The 23,074-nt window shown below is 34.2% G+C and overlaps 1 protein-coding gene and 1 long non-coding RNA gene across 7 annotated transcripts in view; one reads left to right on the top strand and one right to left on the bottom strand.

Annotated features, from left to right (window-relative positions):
• The window catches only part of LOC106463672 (protein retinal degeneration B-like), a 28,055-nt gene extending 16,763 nt beyond the window's left edge, over positions 1–11,292 (top strand). The window contains exons 10-18 of one of the 4 annotated variants that reach the window (XM_022391250.1): positions 1,142–1,300; positions 1,557–1,705; positions 2,441–2,554; positions 3,453–3,569; positions 4,086–4,234; positions 4,984–5,133; positions 5,667–5,850; positions 6,847–6,975; positions 8,798–11,292. In XM_022391250.1, coding sequence (XP_022246958.1) covers positions 1,142–1,300; positions 1,557–1,705; positions 2,441–2,554; positions 3,453–3,569; positions 4,086–4,234; positions 4,984–5,133; positions 5,667–5,850; positions 6,847–6,975; positions 8,798–9,040 — 1,394 coding nt within the window. In that variant the 3' untranslated portion in view covers positions 9,041–11,292. Of the gene's footprint in view, positions 1–1,141; positions 1,301–1,556; positions 1,706–2,440; positions 2,555–3,452; positions 3,570–4,085; positions 4,235–4,983; positions 5,134–5,666; positions 6,687–6,788; positions 6,976–8,797 lie in introns of those variants that run through there. The other 3 variants (XM_022391251.1, XM_022391253.1, XM_022391252.1) reach the window with 3 other exon arrangements.
• Positions 1–22,792, bottom strand: part of LOC111086818 — a 27,567-nt gene extending 4,775 nt beyond the window's left edge. The window contains exons 1-2 of one of the 3 annotated variants that reach the window (XR_002611532.1): positions 22,741–22,792; positions 6,577–6,992 (exon numbers count right to left, since the gene is read on the bottom strand). This is a non-coding gene — a long non-coding RNA (uncharacterized LOC111086818). Of the gene's footprint in view, positions 1–6,576; positions 6,993–12,510; positions 13,249–19,376; positions 19,604–22,740 lie in introns of those variants that run through there. The other 2 variants (XR_002611533.1, XR_002611531.1) reach the window with 2 other exon arrangements.
• Positions 22,793–23,074: the final 282 nt, after the last annotated feature.

Below are 23,074 nucleotides of genomic sequence, written 5' to 3'. Positions count from 1 at the left end.
TTGTAAAACCAGTACACTGCTACTGTCTTTATATGGATTTCAGTAGCAGTGTACTGGTTTTACAACCACATCTAATCCATATAAAGACAGTAGCAGTGTACTCGTTGTACAACTGACATCCATATAAAGACAGTAGCAGTGTACTGGTTTTACAACCGACATCTAATCCATATAAAGACAGTAGCAGTGTACTCGTTGTACAACTGACCTCTCTTTATATGGATTAGATGTCAGTTGTACAACCAGTACACTGCTACTGTCTTTATATGGATTAGATGTCAATATGGTACGATTCCCTCAAAACAAAGCAACCAGCAACACATTCAACATCTCCAGTTCCTTCAGAAGGTGCAAAGCCAACCAATGCTACGCCATTTGTAGACATCAGGTGGTCCCTCGAGTCCACTCATGGAGGGGGAAAGAATACTAATCTCAGTGTATTGTGTAAAAAGCTACTGAAGTGGAAGAACAGAAACAGTCCATAACCAGAAAATCACCAGTGGCAGAAGAAGAGGCTTTAAGGCTTAGCCACTCAGCCTTAGAAAAAAAAACGGAAGCATTATATATGATCAACATTAACATATCCAAAAAATAATTATACATTACTTTTACTATTTGCTTAACGAGTTTATACTAAAGTAAATTAGAACAACTTGTGATGTATGAACCTTAGTAACAGTTTCCTTGTGACTAGGAAATACAGACTTAGTACTGAGAGATGTCACAATATGCCAGTGTATCTAATGTGGGCAATTTTTGGAAGTCCTTAATGAATGTAATATTAATTAAGAAATACAGATTGTTTAAGTTAATATTATCACACCCTTTAATCTGATTGGTAGCCAAGACCTGGCATTCATGGATTTAACAGTGAACCAAGGAGTTAAAACATACATGAGGAATTAAATTCTAAGTCAAAGTTCGAGGCATTTTGGAATTAGTTTCAACATTTGTTGTTTTTTTCCTCACAAACATTCCAGTTCTAAGTATAGTTTATGGATTCTAGAAAAGTACTTTTTTTTTGCTATCTCAGGATATAACTCTGCACATATTAATAAGATGGTTTGTAGAATGTTTGTAGTATATGTCACTAATATTGCTCTTTCTTCCCGTCTTCTATGCCTTTGTATCTCTGCTCTAGTGGAGTCCATTCAGAGTTATGCTTACTTGTTTACCGATGGTGGATTCGCTTCTTCCCAGTGTGTGTATAGTACAATGGGCAGGCGAATTAGTGAAGCTAGTGTCACCAGCACAATGTCTGGCATTACTGAAATGGTACCCTTGGCAACCATATCTACACGTGAGCATATCCATGTTTATCTAATGCTTGCTAAGTAAAGTCTATGTATGGTTTTGCTCCTTTCAATAAATCTTGCATGCCCATAATGCTGTTATCTGTAATTGTAAAATAAGTTACAATAAATCTGTTAAATGTTTTTTTTTTTCTCCCAGTGACACAGAAGTGGTGGGGATCGAAGAGATTGGATTATGCACTGTACTGTCCAGATGTAAAATAAGTTACAATAAATCTGTTAAATGGGTTTTTTTTCTCCCAGTGACACAGAAGTGGTGGGGATCGAAGAGATTGGATTATGCACTGTACTGTCCAGAAGGACTCACAAACTTCCCTATCAATGTTCTACCTCATCTTTTTCATGCTAGTTACTGGGAATCGACTGATGTCATCGCTTTTATACTAAGGCAGGTATGGAAGGATAATTTTTTTGTCTTCGTATTTCTCAGATTGAAGAACAGCATGCGATAATGTGCTATCTTTAGAAAAGTTTTAATTGTTAGGCCTAACAAAAAACGGGTACCTTTTTTAGACCGTAGTAAGGAAAAACAGTATCTCCAACATGTGTTTTGGGATGTGTAGCATTATAATTGAACCTTCACATAAACATGCATATTACCACTGAATGAAGTATCTATTAAAAGGTCCAACTATTGCAGTCGTTAATGAGCCAACATGTTCGATCACGTGTTTGTACGTGAAGTCTTTAATGGCATGTATAAAAATTGTGGCTGATTATACTGTTTCAAGATACGTAAACCTATTTTTAAATGAAATACTTACTAACCATGTTTAGAGACATATCCAAATATCTCATCTTATCAGGATGTTGCTATTATGATTTGTACAACATAGAAATATTTTAATGCCCAACGGTTGGTTTCTCGTGTAATAATTTTGCAGTAAAACTAAACAGGATTATTGTCATTACGAATAAATGAAATACTTACTAACCATGTTTAGAGACATATCCAAATATCTCATCTTATCAGGATGTTGCTATTATGATTTGTACAACATAGAAATATTTTAATGCCCAACGGTTGGTTTCTCGTGTAATAATTTTGCAGTAAAACTAAACAGGATTATTGTCATTACGAATAAATATACTAATTCACACTACATGACGGTTTCATTCTTTGAAAGGTTGTGAGGTCGGAAACGTTAATTCAAGGAGACAAAGAGAAGGAAGCATCTGTCTTTATCCCTTCCCAGCCTCGTGAGAAATGGCTAAGGAAAAGAACTTCCATGAAAATTAAGGTAAACTACTAACCAACTTTTCAATTTCTTAAGACTGTATTGAAATCAGAAAAATAAGATTCTTAATTAAGTGCATAAACCCATTATGTAGTATAAATGTGTTTCATTGTAAGAGATTGTTGTAGGCCTGATGGTCGACTCACAATCTAAATTAGTACAGAAAGTCCTCGAGTAGCTTTGTGCAAAATTCAACAAACAAAGATTGTTTGTTTGTACAATTCAAGGCCCTTTCATTTTGAAAGCTAGAGACTTTAATGAAGGTATTTACTGGTAAAGTCAGTCTCTTATTTCTTGTATGTTTGAATATTTGAGGAGTAACAGTCACTTGACAGGATTGAGAGAAGTTAAATGTTTCTTTTAATAATCATTGATAGCCTCCTCCTCTAAATCAGACTTGAAACATCAAAAATCGTATCTCATAATTCCAGAAAATTTAATCTGCACTTTTTACTTTATTTATTAGTCTTAGCTATAATTAATTTAGTTTAAAAGCTTATCCCCTTAAAGCAAAGTAATTTGGTGTCATAGTTCTTGCCAAAAATTTTATATATTTACTTCTGGAAGATGACGTTTTGAGCTAGTACTCTTCATCAGATTGTAAAGCTTTGAATTTGATAGAGTGCTAGCTCGAAAATTCATCTTTTAGAAATGAATGTACATAAACGTTTTTGCCAACTATTAACTTATTTATTTCTGTGTGTCTTTTGTTAAAAGCATTTTCTGGTTGTTCCGAGTTTACTTGGTTTTCTACAATCAATTTGATGTACATCATCTTTCAGGGAAACATTTTTTTTTGAATTGCACGTAAAGAATATTTTGCTGGAATCTCTGAACCTACTCTTGAATATGTTTCATATTTTAATTGTCTGCTCACACTTTTTATCGTTTTACTTTCCAGAATGTGACTGCTAATCACAGGGCCAATGATGTCATTGTTAAGGAAGGTGACCCCCAGACATTAAGTGCTAAGTTCCTCTACGGTCCTTTGGACATGGTTACGTTAACAGGAGAAAAGGTCCTTGTATTTTAGATGTGTTATTTCTGCCAAGCTTTGACCTTAAAGTTAACTTTTCAAACCTAGAAAATATTTTATAGGACTCAAAGTAGTGATCAAAATATTAAACAATTTGTACCAGTCTAGTTAGTACAAAATATTAAACAATTTGTACCAGTCAATTCCCTTGATAAAAATAAGCCAAGGATATATATTTTTACATTCAATCTTAAAACGTAAAATCTATTCATGTTTTCTTCAAATGATAATTATTTTAACCACGATAAAACATATTTGTACGTTATCATGTACCTTGGGGTAATGATAACGGGTCTTAAAATTATGGGTGATGAGTGAACATTCTACTTTAACAGCATTTTTGATTCGAAAATAATTCATGTTTCAGTTTTTCTTATGTTAAAAACTAGATAATGTCTTTCATAATTATTTAAATATAATTACTTAGCTGGCAATCCCACAGTACATGTTTTGTCCCTGTTGTACTTTGTGGTAAATTTTTTTTAATTTTCCCAACAGGTTGACATCCACGTCATGAAAGATTCACACTCGGCTGAGTGGACGTTCCTCACGACAGAGTCATCAGACAAAAACGGTAGAGTCTACTACACCCTTCCGAAGGAGAAAGCTTTAGGTTATGGAGTGTTCCCTATCAAAATGATTGTTAGGTGAGGTAGTGTCTTGTGTTAAGAAAGGTTTTATAGATGTATTATTAAATATTAATTTTCGATCCAGTCAGAATAAGCTAAAAAATCAACTTGGCCATCAGTATAACTAAACTAAAAATATTTTTTCTTTGTATCTACATGTAACAATTAGAATACATTATTTCATCAGTTGGATACCCTCATCGTGGATGATATTTTTTTGCTGTAAAACCAGTAACATCTCACAAAGTTCGGCCATCTTAGAAGATTTAGCTTAGTCCTAAGTACATATATTAAAGCTAACAATGCACAACAGTTATTAAAATAAAGGTTAGTATGTTTGATATAGTAATTATAAAACCAATATTATTATTATTAATGAAAAGTATACTAAACAAATGAATAACACATATCTTACTTAAAGAACTCACGAACCCTCAATCCAAAGTCATTTATGTGTAACAATGCACTTTACCAAACTATATGGCATCCTAGTTGGTATTCCAGGTAGTAATAAGATGTTGACTACGTTAGTATATTATTTCCTTTCACGTGTAGAGGAGGGTTACAGTAAAACTGTTTTCTACTTTGTATGTTAACTATTCCTAGAACAGTTGTTATAATACAGTATAAATGATCCGGTAACAACAATGCCTGCACTTGATGAAATTATATGTTTCTCCAACTAGTTGTGAACCTATCTTTATAATATATTTTAACAAATTTCAAGATTTCAGGACTTATAAAAAAAACGTGTATCAACTTTCTAGAGGCGACCACACTTGCATAGACTTTTTCTTGGCGGTCGTTCCACCGAAAACTGAATGTGTTGTCTTCAGTATTGATGGTTCCTTTACGGCCAGCGTATCGGTTACCGGAAGAGATCCTAAAGTTCGAGCCGGTGCCGTGGACGTGGTCAGGTAGCTCGGCTCTTTGTGGAGCTTTTCATTTAACGAGTCTGATCGACCCTTTTAAAGTAAAAGTCGAACAAGGTTTGAGATGTATTTCACTTAATTAGTCGACAAGTCTTAAGACAACATGTTGTGCTGTGCTAAACATGTAGAATGGACATAAAACTTTCTACATGTTTTAAATGTAGCTATGATGTTATTTGTTTTATTCCCAGCTTCTTGAACTTCCTTAAGCCTACAATGTTTGTTTAAGTTTGTACTGCCATTTTTGTTTTTCATAAAGGTTATTATTGCAGATACTTTTATCTACTTTTTTCTCACAATGGTTCAAATTCCAAATAAATATCTCATTGTAGAAACGTAAGTCTCAATAGAAAGGTGTAACATGCCCCCCCCCCCCATACTTTGGGGTAGTTAGTTCTCCTTTTTACTTCATTACAAATATTAAACTAAACACAAATATTACTAATGATATACGGTTGGGGAAGCTCTGTAAATTTATTTAAGTCACCATCATTAGCTGGGTTTATCTTCCTATCCAGGCACTGGCAGGAGCTAGGCTACCTGATTATCTACATAACAGGCCGTCCTGACATGCAACAACAGAGGGTGGTATCATGGCTATCTCAACACAACTTTCCTCATGGGTTGATTTCTTTTGCTGAGGGACTTTCCACCGATCCTTTGCGTCACAAGGCAGGATATCTCCGCCACTTAAAGGCAGATGTAAGTCTTATTGCGTGTTTAGATGAACCGGTACATGTGTAATTCAAGCTTTATCCTACTAAATTTAATGTGAAGGCCACAGGTTAATTGTCTTGCTGCTTAACTTTTAAGTTATCCCCTTTATTATACTGAACTAATACTTAAATCACATGTAGATATAAATTTAATTTCTCTGTCTGTTTTTCTTTAATAAATGATGTTAGTGTTAGAGCTTTTTTCTTTTCCTCTGACAACCTCCAATCTTGAAAAGATGTGAATTTAGAAGTGAATTTTGTAACTGGATCATGTTAACCAGATTTAGTGATTTTACAAAATTAATTCTCTCAGAAAATCCCGATTAAAACTTGTTAAAACCCTTTAGTCTTCTTGTGTTCATTATGATCTCACACCTTCTTTTCTACTACTACTATAGGAATGTACCCTCAGGTTAACTGAAGAATAATGATTTATTCCAACCAAAAAACATGAATAAATGCTGTCATTTAATATACTGGCTGGACTATAAGAACTGATTGAAGTGGGCATGGACTTACTGGGTAAAAAAAGTAGTGTTGTGTGAATATACGATATGCTTTACCTTTAAAGCTATTATCAGAAAATTCTGAACTTCATGTGCTCATTAAGACTGTACAGTAAAGTAAATAACACTGTGTTATTAATCCTTAACCTAAAAATCTGACTCATAAATGACTTAAATAAAATTCATAGTAATTGTACTCCACTTACTTTATCTGGTTCACACAGTTCTGGCAGAAGGCGTCGTCTACACTGGATGTGGCAGATGTAGCGTGGGGCGACATTAATATTCTCTTTTTTTTGCTTTCACTAGTAAGTTCTTAGACTGGACCACTATTTTGGGTAGCGATGTTTGTTTTGTTCGAACTTTATGGGCACAGAAAAAAACTAATGTATTCATGTTTCTCTCAACAATGAACAAGAAATGGAAACAACATTAAGAGTTGTTTGACGGATGCTACTGAACTGGATCTTTCACAGGTCGACATCATAATCCACGTGGCGTACGGCTCAAGTAAAGATATCTGGGTGTACTCTTCTGTTGGGTTACAGCAAGAACAGATCTTCATCGTGGGAAAAGCATCCAAAAAGCAGCATTCCATAGCTACGGTGAGTTGTAGTCTTTCCTAAAGTTAGAGGTTATTTTTATATTAGAAGTTATGGAATAAGATGTATGGTAAAATACTATAAACATTTCAATATCATCATGACTGTACTCTACTTGTATACAAAAACAACGAGTAAACTGAGTTATGTTTTACCCTGTTGTAGTGGTAAAATACCATAAACATTTCAATATCATCATGACTGTACTCTACTTATATACAAAAACAACGAGTAAACTGAGTTAAGTTTTACCCTGTTGTAATGGTAAAATACCATAAACATTTCAATATCATCATGACTGTACTCTACTTATATACAAAAACAACGAGTAAACTGAGTTAAGTTTTACCTGTTGTAGTGGTAAAATACCATAAACATTTCAATATCATCATGACTGTACTCTACTTGTATACAAAAACAACGAGTAAACTGAGTTATGTTTTACCCTGTTGTAGTGGTAAAATACCATAAACATTTCAATATGATCATGACTGTTAGAAAAACAACGAGTAAACTGAGTTAAGTTTTACTCTGTTGTAGTGGTAAAATACCATAAACATTACAATATGATCATGACTGTACTCTACGTGTATAGAAAAACAACGAGTAAACTGAGTTAAGTTTTACCATGTTGTAGTGGTTGAACCCGATATATTATGTGATTAATTCATAGAGTGATGTTTTACTGAAAAGTTTTTTTTTGTATTTTGATACCCTAGGTACATTTATTTGTTGAATGATACACGTTATGGATGGGATGAGTTAGATGGACCAAGATGTCCCTTGTTGTCCTTAAATTATATGTATGTTTGTCTGTAGGTGAATATAATTATATATATTTGTTGTTTTTACATGTGTTATTCTATTTTCTGTACTTCTGGCTATCCACTGTTTGGGCAACTTGGGCATGGCCTTATAAATTGTTTATGTATAGGCTAATTATTATAAGTTCTGGAACTTTTCTTAATTACACTTCAATACATTTACAGCCAATTTTCTATCGTCATCATCTAAGTATAGGTTAATTTCTGTTCAGTGTTCACAAACTATACTGACTTTTAATTTCAACCTTACTTGTAACAAGGAACATGTAATAAGCTGAGTATATTTCTGTTCAGTGTTCACAAACTATACTGACTTTTAATTTCAACCTTACTTGTAACAAGGAACATGTAATAAGCTGAGTATATGGAAGTCACACGCTACCAGTGCAGGGTTAGTTATATCTGCTGGATGATTGGCTAACTTAGTCAGAAGTGTGCGTTTATTTCAAGTAATGGGAAAAATCACTGTTCACATGCTTTTGTTGAATATTATAAGAAGTGGAAAATGTTATTCTTCCAATCTGCCCTGTAGTTACTAATTTAAATTACGTGTGATAAATTGGTAGTATTGGATTTTTTTTAAACAGTTTTTGATATTATAAAATTGTAGTTTTTAACATTACATTAAAATATAAAAGATCATATCAGGCTTAATTAAAGAGGCTATAAACTGTATGCTTAAGGAACACGTTACAGGCTTGTATATAAAACTGTTCAAACTGTTTTATCTTAATGGCGTATCAAAAAACAACATTCATTAAACTTGCTACGATGTAGAAGTGGTCATCGTACAAATTGCAAGATTTAGCCTATATACATACATTGCTAGTACTTCTATATAAGGTAAGGTTTCAAACAATCACCTGGAAAGGAGTTTCATTTTCCATAGTAACTTGTTTTTAAGTTATTGTTATGTTACAGTATAGTCTATATTACAAATCTAAAAAGTCAACAGCATTTCAATTTCCACTATCTAACTTTTGAAATAACACGTGTTTCAGGTTCTCACTGATGGCTACGCTGCACATCTTGGCGATCTGAAGGCCCACGGCGGTTCCCGACCTGCCCAAGGTAATGCCCGAATGATTCTCCCAAGAGGCGTGTTTGGTTTACCTGGTCAAGGTGCTGGTAGTCTTCGTCAGCGTCAGTCTGCTAAACGAACAACTTCTTACCCCTTGTCTGCCCAAATTATGGATTCTAAGACAAGGGCAATTTCGTCTAAACCAACCTCTACTAATGTGTAATACAAAGAAAGCAATTTCAGCCAGTTCAGGATGAGAAACTATATTCCAGTAAGTTTTGAATGTAGGGTACCATGGAACAGTTCCTTTGCATACCTTGGCTTTCTATTTGACAGCGTATTATGATTTATTAAGGAAATGTATGCTTCTTATTACCTCACCCGTTATCAGAACTTTTCATTTTGTCAAGAAATATTTATTCAGTTACATTGTAAAAACTGATACACACTTTGTTTCAAGGTTGAACCACTTTCACCTCACCAGCTAACTTTAAGATTCCAAATCAACATGCATGGACTTGCTTACTCCCCAAGGAATTCCTACCGAACATTGTCATATAAAGTAGGAATCCACCGTTTTACTACTTAGAGAACTTAAAGAGTACAAGGTGTCTGTTTGTTAAGAGTTGTTTTGTCAAGGGTGAACTATTACTTGCCATTGTCTTTCACATGCAATTCTTGTCCATTTCTCAGATTTTTTTTTAATCATGCCGAGACTTGTTTGTTTACAAGAAAAAAAGAACTTCATCCTAACTCTTAAGTCGCACCGAGAAGTGTTAATGTTCAGAAGAAAGGAAGACAATGTGTCGACTAGCTCTTAAGCCTATTTTCATCATTATCTGACTTGTGTTATATAGTTCTTCATTTAATGTACAAATATTCCCGAGATATTTTGTTTTACCACCAGCAAAGTCCTAGTGAAACACTGTGTATGTGTTAAGTATTCCATCGTTAATGTATTTTAGTGTTTGAGACTGCTATAGTAAACGTGTCGTCACTAGGTTTATTGCACATAATTCAAAGCACTGATGTCAAGCAGATTGTGATGTAAAGGCCAGCAAGGGTTCTGACTATTATTTATGACAAATAGATATTAAAGTTTGTAAAAGTGTTTTTTTTTAATATTTTAATAGTGTACAGTAGTGTACAGTTACTGTTTCACAAAGTAGTCATAAATATACTTATATTTCTCCTAACATTTACTGTTCACATTCCTTGGTCATGGTTCTACCCTAATCTTTCCTAATGCTTCATTCATTCTGTTTACGAGAAGAAACTGAACAGTCCCAAGTGTTTAATTTTACTACGAATGATTCTTCATAACTGCCATATTAGTTTTATGGTATTTCTAATTTCACCATCTAGTCATTTTTAAATTTTTTTCTCATTTATTTTAAGTCTAATTTTTGATTTGCACATAATGATGACTGAAGTAAGATTCAATGTTAAATAGTGCAAGGAATATTGTAATGTTCTTAAGTTTTTGAAATTATCTGGTCAGTCAACATTTTTGCAGACTTATTCACATGCGAGAACAGCCCACTTTGAAAAGTAGTGAAACATTATGTTCATTAGAACAGAGAAATTTGGTACTTAATATTGATTAAAAAAGCACCAGTTTTTTTTTTATTTATTTACAAGAAGTTCAATTTTTTTAGTCTTTACAAATCCATGAAACTTCATCTCAAAGCCACAAAGAAGGGGCAAAAAAAAAGCTCCTAATAAACAATTTCAAAATTACCTAAACTCGCTGTCAAAAAAGAATTTTTTTTTTAAATATACTTATTGTGTGCTTTACTAACTAAAAATTTTCATCGTGACATTCCTAGTTTTATCTTTGATTACTGGATGTTTGTTGAAACGTTTGGTTAACCTTCACCCATAAAGTGTAGGATCACCTGATATACGTTATCTCAGTCAGCATGACACAGATCTGATGTTAAGGTCGTTGTGTGACTTCAAGCAAGTCACTCTCACCAAGCCTGACGTAATGAAATATCCAAACTGTTGCTTTCTTATTCTCAATCATTTGCAGAGGATGTTTTTTTAATTAGAGACCCTACTTCTGTTTTTCTCCACAAGTACTCAAACTGGCAATAAGAAAGAATATTGCTTCCTGTTGTGGTCGGTTCTTGTGATTATGCTTGGAAGGATAGCTTTGTAAGTAGAGGTTTGTGATACTCTGTTGTTGCTTTAAAAATGTACTGTTACATTTAGCTTGTTCGGGTATTTTATCAAAAATATTTTATTTTGAACTTGTTTTAACTCTGTGTTTTTAAGTTCTCTTGTATAATATTTACAACATACAAGTCTCTCAGATTTAGAAAAGTTATTATCTCAGCCAAATGCACCAAGAAGTGAAATTACAGTTCATTGCCACCCACCGAATCCTTCAGCTAAAACCCACTGTTATTTTAAATATAAAATGTTTTTTCAATGTTTGATGTTTATTAAAATCAGTTTTTTGTTTGTTTTTTTTTGCTGTTGTCATTGTTTTACTTTACCTTAATAACACAAATTCCAAACTGTTTTAAATGTCATTTTTCAAAAGTATTAGAAATATTTATTACAGTATGTCTGTAAAGTGTATGTTCAGAATACTAAGTTTGTTCTGTCAGTCAAAATTAAAATAAAGTTATGCCTATTTAATTTGCTTTGTTGATTTTAATAGGAAGGTTTTAAATTCAGATCAATTAAGCTATGTACATTAAATGAGGTTATCCTGTAAGGACAAGTTTTTCTTTGGTAAAAATCCCAACCGTGCTGGAATGTGAATCCAGAGGTCCATGGTTCCTGTCCCATTGCTGCACAATTGCACTCCTCACTTTGGAGTTGTGGGTGCACTACAAGAATAACAATCAAATCCTACTGTTCTGTTAGAGTATCCCAAGAGTCAACAGCGGGGTAGCTGTCTTTTTCATCTAGTCTGTCATTTCAAAATTAGGTATGCATAGGAAGCCTGGTATAGTATTGTGCAAATATCCCCCCTCCCCCAACCAATCTTAGGTATTTATGTATAACCTATAATAAAGTTCCCACACTGTAATCATGTCTACTCCTGTCACCTTCAACCACCCCCACGTTAACACCCAACACATTAGTAGTTTAAAAGTACTGTTCTTTTCTCAAGATTTCCGTGCTTTGTTTAAATGTTTGTTTGAGGTTTCTCAGTGTTGCATTTTATCCCATTTTGTATTATTACTGGTAACATTTTTAATGGATGTTCATGCCAGAGAAAACAAAGTAAATTAACATAAGCAAGTTAAAACATGATAATTAAAAACTAAATGAATATTAATCTTTAAAACATGATGATCTAAAACCGGTAGAATATTAATATTTAAAACATGATGATCTAAAACCGGTAGAATATTAATCTTTAAAACATGATGATCTAAAACCGTTAGAATATTAATCTTTAAAACATGATGATCTAAAACCGGTAGAATATTAATCTTTAAAACATGAATCTAAAACCTTTAGAATATTAATCTTTAAAACATTATGATCTAAAACCGTTAGAATATTAATCTTTAAAACATGATGATCTAAAACCGGTAGAATATTAATCTTTATACACGATGAAATTTAAAATAATTTTAAAATTATGACAGATGTCACTACTTATTAAACACTGTCTTTTGAATGAAATATTCAAACGATCATACACAGAAGTAAAGACACGATACTTACTTGGCTAGCTTATGACTCGATGCAGTCACAACGAGAGATAACCATGAACTCATGCTAAGTAACAAAAATCAAATGCACGGTTCATCTAATAAGCATGAACACTAACTAACAAACAAGTTACAAACACCTGTAAACTAAACATCGACAGGATTAGTGTGTGTGTGTGTGTAATACTTTATTTACTTCGCCCATTAAAAAAGAAAGAATGACAGTGTGAAGAGATTATTGAAGAAGATGGCACGCCTTTAACAGCGGTGCCAGTCAAGGTTATGTACGATTAAGGAAGCCGTGAACCAGTTCGAACTTCAGTATAGCGGCGAGGGGTAAGACACAAGTTAGTGGGGAACCAGCCTGACTCATGCCATGAAGGTGACCCTTATTAATATACGCGTGTATGTAAATAATTTCTAAGCAGTTCTACCTGTCACTTTACATAATTGAAAAGCTGAGAAGTGGAGATGAGCATGGCGAGTAACGTCACAAAGTTTTATACAAGATAACGCGTGCAGTCGGGAGAAAACGAGCTTGCACATCTATTGTGTGTAAATATGAATTTTGTGAAATACCGAAATTATTATTTAATTAGTTCAAAACTATAAACCAACCCGGTAATGAGTATGGATAATTAAATATTTTTCTTACTTTGAATTTCTTGGATTGAAAAGATTCATAGTTTCGTTATCATCGTGGTTAACGGTAATTTCGATCGTAAAGCTAATATTTTACGAGGTTCAGCCAGCTGGGGAGATTGAGTGGGTTTAGTAAACTAAGCTAACTATGTAAAATAATCTCTATAATAAAACTGGATGTAATAACTATTTACAACCAATACTGTAACTTACGAGAGTTTTTGTTGGAAGTATTTAACTTTTTTTTTTTTTTTGTCAATTACTTGGTCCTAAAGTTTGTTTGTTCGTTCACCTCAACGTAGTCTTATTAAAAAAAAAGATATATTAAACAAACAAATTGGGAACCTTTCTGGTACAGGCTTGGCCATACCTAATTTTCGGCAGCGACTACTAATAATTCCAAATAGTGGATCTGTCTGTCACTCTTGTAACGCACCTACAGCTGAAAGTTCTGAGCTTGTTTGGTAGCGTCACTGTCTCGAGTCCGGGATTCCCTAGGCCGATACGCTATCTACCTAGCCTTGTTTGGTCTTTGTCCTAAAGTAATAGTTTTACGTCAACTACAGAGATAGTTCGGTCTAAACAGACATGGTTTGTTTGGGGCAGTTCCCTGTTCGACAATGTCACGTTCCAAATGTGCGCGCGCATCGTGAATAAACATAAAAATCAACGTTCGAACTTAGGGTAATCCCTGTTCCCATTGTTAACGTATTAGTTTCTTGCTTCTCGTCAAATCGGCTTGACCTCGAAGTAGGCAAGTGTTAAGGGTACTCAACCAATCAGAGATTCAAGAAGGCATATTAAAAAAAATATATTACAATAAATTAGATAATCAACTCAAACTTAAAACTGCATTTTAGTGGGGGTTTTGATAAAACTTGTAACCGGTATTAATTAAACGAGGGAGGGATCTCCTGGGGTATGCTACCGTGTTAAATGAAAGAAATATTACAATAAATTAGGGTTTTGATAACGAAAAGCTAAAACTTGAAACCAATGTCAAATAGAATAATTATAACGGGGGACGGGTCCCCTGGGGTATGCTACCGTGTTAAATAAAAGAAATATTACAATAAATTGGGGTTTTGATAACGAAAAGCTAAAACTTGAAACCAATGTCAAATAGAATAATTAGAACGGGGGACGGGGTCCCCTGGGGTATGCTACCGAGTGCATTCAGTCTGCAAACCGTCTTTATAGCATGCACGTTAAGTACTTTCTGTTTTACGCTAAGTTTTGGGTGCGCGCAAGTCCTATTTGCTTGTCATCACGTAAAAATCGTACTACTAATATATTTGACTTTGATTTATATCTGTAAAACCTGTTACTTCTGTAAACTTGTTACATGTACCAGATCATTACCAGCACCGTTACAGCGTGTATCAGATCAGACCAAACGCGAATTGGGACTCTATATAGATGTTCCTTTATTAGAAGTGGGAAAACGTATTCCCTTTGAAAAATACAAGTTAAGAATTTTTCATTACGTAAAAGCTATAATTTTATTATTTCACCTCTCCATTTATGTATTTATGGTGCTATTTTTGTATCATGCCGTTTTTTTTTATCGTTTGTTTGTTTTTCTCTACCACTATCATCAATACCATCTGGCCTGATGGTTAGGGTATTCGACTCGCGGGCTCGAATCCCGTCACCGAACATACTAGTCCTTTCAGCCGTAGGGCCGTAATAATGTGACGGTTAATTCCACTACTCGTTGGTAAAGAGTTGGCCGTGGGTGATGTTGACTAGCTGCATTCCCTCTAGTCTATATCACTAAAATTGGAGACGGCTATTGCAGATAACCGGCGAATAGCTTTGCGCAAAATTCAAACCGGTACCACCCTGTTTCTCTAAACTAGTCTATGATATTTTGTTTCGTGAATTAGTGTTGGAATAGAACGTTTCACTCTGCAGATGATTTAATGAGGTGTAAACTTTGATCGAATGGGGTTCGAACCCATATCAGGTGATCTAATCAATAGAATTATCGATCGGTTAACAATATATGTATGTAAATGTCCGAGACACGTAGGTTCGCATTTCACTAATCTGCTTTTTTTTGAATTTCTTTTTAAGGTTATCACCTTCCAATTAAGCTCGTGACCTGATATTCTATTTTATGCAGATACTCTGTCGAAGAAGCAGTAATGGTTGCCCCAGTTTTATTTATAACGTCGTTACTCTTTACTTGTACTCTCGATAACCCTAACTTACGTGGGAACCTCGACGTTTTCATGAAGGCAAGGAAGTAATGTCCTGACGCCTGGTGAGCGTAAATTATTACCTTCCTCAAATTTCCGTGTGTATATATATTTATATTTGTAGCTTTAGTAAATATTATACCATACATATAAACATGCGAGTGAAAATGTATCAGCAAACAATGTTTGTTTCGGATATTCGTTTATAACAACACAACGGCTATATCTCCGTTAACCGTCCCTAATTTTGCATTGTTAGACTAGAGTAGAATAAAGACACCCGCCGTCAACTCTTGGGCTCTTCTAATCGAAATGTTGGGTATAACACACCCACGGTCCCCAAAAGGCGGACCGCAATTTTGTGGCAACATGATGCGAACCATGAATCTTCGGATTCACCGTCCAGGCAAGAAAACCACTAAATCACGCCGCCTTCCCCCTCCAATAAACGTGAAGAACAAACAATGTGTCAAATTGTAAAGTAACCCAGGATTTTTTGCTATGATAGTTTTTAAATTACTGAATTAGAGATCCATGTCACGTTATTGATGAGATACTATGAAAACGTTTTGTGTCGTATTATATGCGAAACAATACAGAACTCAGCTGCTACTGTTGACAAGTAAGTTGACCCATGACAACAAATAAGAATCATTGTTAAAAAAATGAGTTTGTTTCTGTTAAAAGTAATCGTTGTTAGAAAACAGACCGTTTGGTATCCGTTTTTAAACTGTTAGTTAGAATAAAGCTACACAGTGGCTGTATCTGCTGCGCCCACGGGGAGTGTCGAAACCCGAATTTCACTGTTATAAGCCTTCAAACTTAACGCTAAGCAGCCATCTGGAGACATTTTCAAGTCAACAACATTGTTGCTAGAGAGTAAGACTTTTTTGTTTCTGTTTAAGTAGATAGTCTGTTGTGTAGCTTTTCGCTAAAACAACTGGAAATCATTGTAATAATGATAGAAATACGAACTCTGACGACGAATTAAAAAACCTTTAGAAAATAGAATGCCCAATCTTTAAAAAAACAGTATAAGTAATTGCGAAACACTGTATTTAAGCTTGGAGAACTGTATAAAACATGAGATCTCCAAGGTTGGTGGAGTATTCTTCTTGGATGTATATAAGACCTATAGGAATTTTAGCATTACGAGAGAGAGAAAAATAAAGAATACGAGAAATAAAAATGTGGTAGTTTCTTTTGTATCGTCGATTGTAAAAAATAAAGTCACGTATCACGTGGTTGTAGGTGTTTTCAAGGCCTCTAATAGTTTAGAACTTGATAACACTAGGGCTATAAACACGACACATTCGTGTTAAACTACACAAGCCACCATCAGGTTTATCCTCATATCTATGGTTTGCGGGTACAGATACCTTATTTAAAAAAAAATGCTTGATCTCAGAGCGCAAACAGTAACGCTTTTTTCGGTAGGCCATATCACTACTTTATATCAACTGAAACGTTTTTTTTGTTTTTTTTTTTTACAAAGTTATGGAATGTTGTTGGTATATTTGAGAAAGTGTCAAAGTTTGTTACTAAAACTACTTTTATTATCAATAAAATAAATTGTTAATGTTGAAATAACAAACCTACAACATGCTCATAAGTCATTTCATCGAAGGTGCTTAAATGATAGGCTTAAAGTTAATCTTGATCATGTTAGTGAACATCTAAAAACCGAAGAAATCGGTTCGACTACAAAGAATTGTTCAAACCAGGTGTGTATCCCATCCACCCACGTTTTTTTTTTATATCCTCTGTATGAAATTAATGTAAGTTAAGTAACACAACGAACATAACCTAAGATTTGCGCCACAAAAACCTAGTTAAACCTTGCATAATAAACACCTCCAATTAAGCCTTACATAATAACCTGACTTGCACTTTACGTAACAACGAATTCAATTCAAGCCTTACTTAACAACAGCTATTTTGTACACAAACTGAAAACGCAACAATAAACCAGCAACGGGTTTGCTAATCCTTGTACACCTACAAATGCAAAACGTTTCTTGATAAATTATGTCCATATGTAAATTGGTGTTAAAACTTTAAAAAACAAATAATACATTTTCATTTAGGGTTTTGTTTCATACAATTACAGTTGGTTCTACTACTAGTAAGCCTTGATAATATTTGTATAAACGGTGATGATACTCTTTTACCACTGTAGATCGAGACGCTAAGTTTTTTTTTCTTCATGAAGTTAGGCTAAAAACGATATTTTCACTACACTTAAGAATAATTACGAAAGCAAACAAGTACCTCAAACTGTAGCGTTTCGATGATTAACTTTAAAAGTTTCTCTTTCTTTTTTTTCTAAAGAACAAATAAACTTTTTAGATCGCCATATCTCTGGTAGATTCACTATTTGCTTTTGTTACGGGCCGAAGTCGGTGTACATTGTAATTATGATACTCATCAAACCTTAGACAAGTCGACAACTTCGGATAGTCATCATGGTAGGCCATGTATTATTCACTGTTAAATTATACAGCCCATATATAAAGTGGGCATAATTTACATGAGGGAGGCCTATTTTTAAGAAAAGTGCGTGTTTTTATAGAGAAAAATACTAGTTCCTTCCCATACTTTAAAAACAAACAAAACAGAAATAAATGGATTCACTGTATGAGCACACTGACAAACTTAATTATATGCTGACGAGCAAGGATTTAACATTAGTCTCTTATTTACCCAGTTTAGTTAGGCGTAGCATCCGCACTGCAGACTTGTCACCGTCAGTCATTTTGAAAAATGAATATTTGATTGCCTTTCCTTAAGTATACCCGGTTTGGTTCCCATCTCGTCTAACAACGTAAAAAAAAAAAATATATTTTGAGGCTATTGGTTTTTTTTTTTTTCTTCTCTGACTCGTGAATTCTGGCTTAAATTTTGAACGTGCTTGGGTTTGTTTTGAAGTTGTAAGGAAGAAGAGGGCGTTCTTATTTGGTTTTGAAAATTAAATTTATCGAATTCAAAAGATGTTGGAGATTGAGTAATTCCAATTTGTTTAATGTTATTGAAGTAAACCAATGAGAATGTGGCACGTAGAATAAATATAATATATCATGCGAAGATTTCATTTAATTTACACTGTACCAGAAACATCTGCAGCTTATTTATTTTTTTATTTTATTTGGGACGGGGGTAGGAAATTAAAGGTAAAGATAAAGGTTCGGTGAAACCTTTTCAAGTGAAAAGAAATATAGTAAAAAAAAAGACGAAGACTTGTTAATTTATTGTTTAGCGCGAAGTTTCTCAATGGATTATCTCTGTCTGTAATGACAGAAAGCGAACCCCGAATTTCAGCATTATGAGCCTTCATATTTAAGTCCCATTTATCAAAATGCACTATCTGAAACAGTGCTCGGTTGCTCTAAAATTAAACGTTATAGAAAACGAAGTATTAACTTTTAACACTCTAGGACGAACGAAGCTCTGAATTCCATATATAACAAATCATAACTCACTTCTTTTATACTGACGAGTTTGTTTTTATTTTGTTTTTTTATTTCGCGCAAAGCTACTCGAGAACTATGAGCTAGCCGTCCGTAATCAGTGATAGACTAGAGCTAGTCAAACATTACAACTTCCCACGGCCTGATTTTGACCCTCTGAGGCCCTCATGCGATGCAGGAGGCCCTCTATGCCATTGCATGGGTTGTTCCCCCTCTAAATTCAACATCAACCATATTCAATTGTTTGGTTATTCTTTTACCAACGAATAGTGGGATTAACCGTAACATTATAACGTCTCCACGGCTGAAAGGACGAGTGTATTAAAAGTATTCATTGAGAGAATGGAAACAAAAATATAAATCGACGTTTAAGTTTTCGTTACTTACACTAAATATCTAGCATTCTAGGCTTAACCTGAAATAAGTAAATTTTTCTACACTATTTTAAGTCCCAAACTGTTGATCCTCCACTTTGTTTGTTAAAGGATCCGTAATAACATACGTCACACACATACACATAATGTAAATAAAAAATACCAACGGTATTACAATATTAATCTCACTACCTTCAATTTCCTTTGTATTTTACGTAGAAAATTGATGATTTCATCCAGTTTTTAGTCAGTTCTTCACACCGAGAGTTGTGACAGGTAAATACACAAAATACTAAATGTGATATAATATGTGGACCCCCACCAATTGTGAAAGGTTTAAAAATTAGCCCGTAATTTGAGGGTTAAGCAAATCTCAATACTCCCTGCTGATTACATTCAGGTAGAGGGGCTGTCAGCAACCCTACAAAACACCTGTACTAGCGCATGTACAGGTCTGCCCACAGAAGATCCAGAATGATCAGTGGATCGTAGGGATGGAGGTGGGCGACAGTAGCTGGCAAGTAAACAAGCTCATTTGTCTTAGACAGCCTGCGGCAAGGTATTTTTTTTTCCTGTGTTGTTTCATCACTTAGTTCTCTCTTGTCATCGTTTTCCGTAAAATATGAATATCATTTCTACTGCAGTCAGCCAGTAGTCTCGCTATAGAAGCCTGCTTTCACTGTTGTCAAGGTCACTTCCTAATAAGACGGAGGAGTTCATTACAGGGGTCAAAGGGTGAGCAGACTTTCGGTATAATCTTGCACCTGTTTCTACAATAATCTTGGTCCACCACAACTGGAGGTCGGTCATCGTACAGGAACTAGTGTTCAAAGTCTTTTTACATCAAAATTTGACGTTGTGATCCGGAACTCCCTGACCAGGCAGATTTGAGTGTAGCAGAGAATGAAACCGTCTCATGTGCAACGAGTACACTGTCTGCTGCACGCGAGACGAAGGATTAAAATAATTACAATAAATATATAAATAAAAATACCAGGAATTCCTGCACAAGTTTGGTTTCAGAATGTGATGACTTGGTATCAGTTTCAGTTTTATCGAATGTGGAATGAGCAAATGTGTGATAACTTAGTTTCAATCTGTAATATATCAAGGTTGAAGGGGTGGCGTCAGCACATAAATTCCACTTTTATATGAAGGATGGGCACATTAATTTCAATCCAGCTGAAAACACGATTTGATTTTGGTGGAAATAGGAGTTGGAGTGAAATAACTACCAAGAGACGGCGCTGTTACTTTTTTTTTACAAAATTTCGATTATGTATTTATAGCTCGAGTAATACACCCATGATGGTCACCAAATCCAATTTAATTATATATTTTTCTGTAAGTAATCTAAAGGCTTCATTAGCCCTGTCATGCGAAGATTGTTTGTGTTTTAGCGCAAAGCTACACAATGGGCTATTTGTCCTTTGTACACCGTGGAGATTCAAGCTCCTAGTCTTGTAAGTGTATCGATGACCCGCAGGGGACGGAGACTATAAATGTCCAGTGTTCATAGAAAACTCCCAATTATTTTTAATAAAAAAAATGATATTTGAAAACATTGTTTCTTATTGAATTTTCCAAACTTCAACCGAGAATTAATTACGAACATTAAAGACAGTCAAGTATCTGATCTGACGGGTTAATGTTTTTGTTTTTCTATTTCAAAGTTTTTGATGTAAAGAAAAATAAATAAAACCTAAATGTTCTGTTAATGTGGTGAAATGTAAGAAATTTAAGAGTACCATTCTCCTTTTTACTATAAACAAAAATTAATTGTCCAAGTAATGCCAATAACATTAAGGCCTAACTCCTATGTTATTCCATGTAAAAACTTAGTGTACCGATGGAATTTTAGATACGTTACTGTAAAGCTATACATGTTTATAGAAAATCTTAAGCGTAAGAAAAAAGGTTCAGAGAATCAGCTTTGAAAGTCCAGACGACTATTGCAAAGTGTTGAGATTATTATGTGCTGGAGTTGGAATTTTACAGCTGTACGACACATGCGCACGTGGGCTAAACGGCCAGGTCAGAGACCCCCTTGGATTCTCGTTCCTAATTTTGAACTACCGATCAGAGAGAAGGCAATCAACCAACTTTAGTTCATTTTATTTTTGAAATTATAAACATTTGCAACCCGTGAAAAGTTTTATTAAGAGCTTACACGCATTTATGTTTCTCAAGCAATTTCCGAGTTCGAATAACAATTGTTATAGCGTGAAAACTTTTTGATGGTGAAGTGTAATTACGATCAATTATTTGTGTCATAATAGTATTAGGCTTATTGCATTTCAAACAATACATTCTTTATTCGGTCCCTTAAGGTTTTTCTGAAAAGAAGCGTGTATTTCTACCAAACTACACCCGCCATGACCATTGTTGATGAAGAGTTTTATTCAATGCAAAGCAAATCAGACCGACTGGGATAGTGGTGGTCGGAACACTATATATTAGACACTTGTCAGAATAACAATTATGGTGTGAACGTCTGTTGCTGGCGAAGCTAGATTATACATTTGTGATAAAACAATATTATTACGATTATTGTACTTTTAAAACGTCGTATGTAGCAATATGCGTCGTCGGTAGTAGACATGACGGATGTGCCATATAATGTATTAGAAATGCTATCAGTAGTAATATTATTATACATTCTCGAAAAATGTCCCAAGTGACAGAATAAAAAATGTGTTTAAAATACAATAAACCTTGTGACAAATATGATAAATTCGTTTAGAAACACGTCACAAAGCGAAAAAAAAAACGTTTTTAATGTTTTTTTTCTATTCCTGTTGTACTTTTTCATATCTAACAATGTATGAAAATTGTTACGAAACAGGAATGTGTGTTTTTGAAAGACAACATTTTTATTGTCCAAAACAAAGAACAATGTTGTTATTCTAATTCTAACATCTATAATTGTAATTGTGAAAAATAAAATAAAAATTCTTAAAGTTTAACTTTAAGGACTTATGGAGGTTGAGTGCTTGTATACTTTATAATGTTTCATTCTGTCGTTGACGTTGTAACCCCGCTTTTTCAATTTCAGTGTTTAGTTGAACTTAAAGACAAACATATATATATATATATAATTATTTGAACTCAAAATATCTTTCATCCATTCGTATCCCCTTCTCCATTACATCCGCTAAGCCTATCCATTCGTATCCCCTTCATCATTACATCCGCTAAGCCTATCCATTCGTATCCCCTTCATCATTACATCCGCTAAGCCTATCCATTGGTATCCCCTTCATCATTACATCCGCTAAGCCTATCCATTCCTATCCCCTTCATCATTACATCCGCTAAGCCTATCCATTCCTATCCCCTTCATCATTACATCCGCTAAGCCTATTCATTCGTATCCCCTTCTCCATTTCATCCGCTAAGCCTATCCATTCCTATCAACCTTGACATAAAATTACTAGTGTAAAATAATCTTATGCCTAGTTATGACAGAAATAAATTCTACATTTGTATGTTTTCCAACCTCTGCCCATTAATAATTATTATAAAATTATGGTAATTAGAACTACAAAACCCTTACCTTGATAGTTCAGTAATAATTAATTACGCACCCGACCTCCTGTCTTGTCCAGCCCAAGGCTAGTTATTTATAAACTTTTATAGACCTTGAATAACTAGCGTCCTCTTTATGATCTCAGAAAGGTAACAATTTCATTTATAAAAAAGTATTCTTAATGTTTTGTAACATTACTGCAAAAAAAACTTGTAAACTATTATTTCCCAATCCTTATCTCCATTATTTTAAAATTTAATTGACACTAATTGAACATTAGATGGTCGAATATCTTTTTAATTGTAACTATTCCCCTTGATAGGATATACGGGACTACACTGCTTGAGGTAGGTAGACCAAG

This window comes from Limulus polyphemus, unplaced genomic scaffold (genome assembly GCF_000517525.1).
Source record: "Limulus polyphemus unplaced genomic scaffold, Limulus_polyphemus-2.1.2 Scaffold1458, whole genome shotgun sequence".
Classification (NCBI taxonomy): Eukaryota; Metazoa; Arthropoda; class Merostomata; order Xiphosura; family Limulidae; genus Limulus; species Limulus polyphemus.
This window is presented reverse-complemented; position numbering and strand designations above follow the sequence as displayed.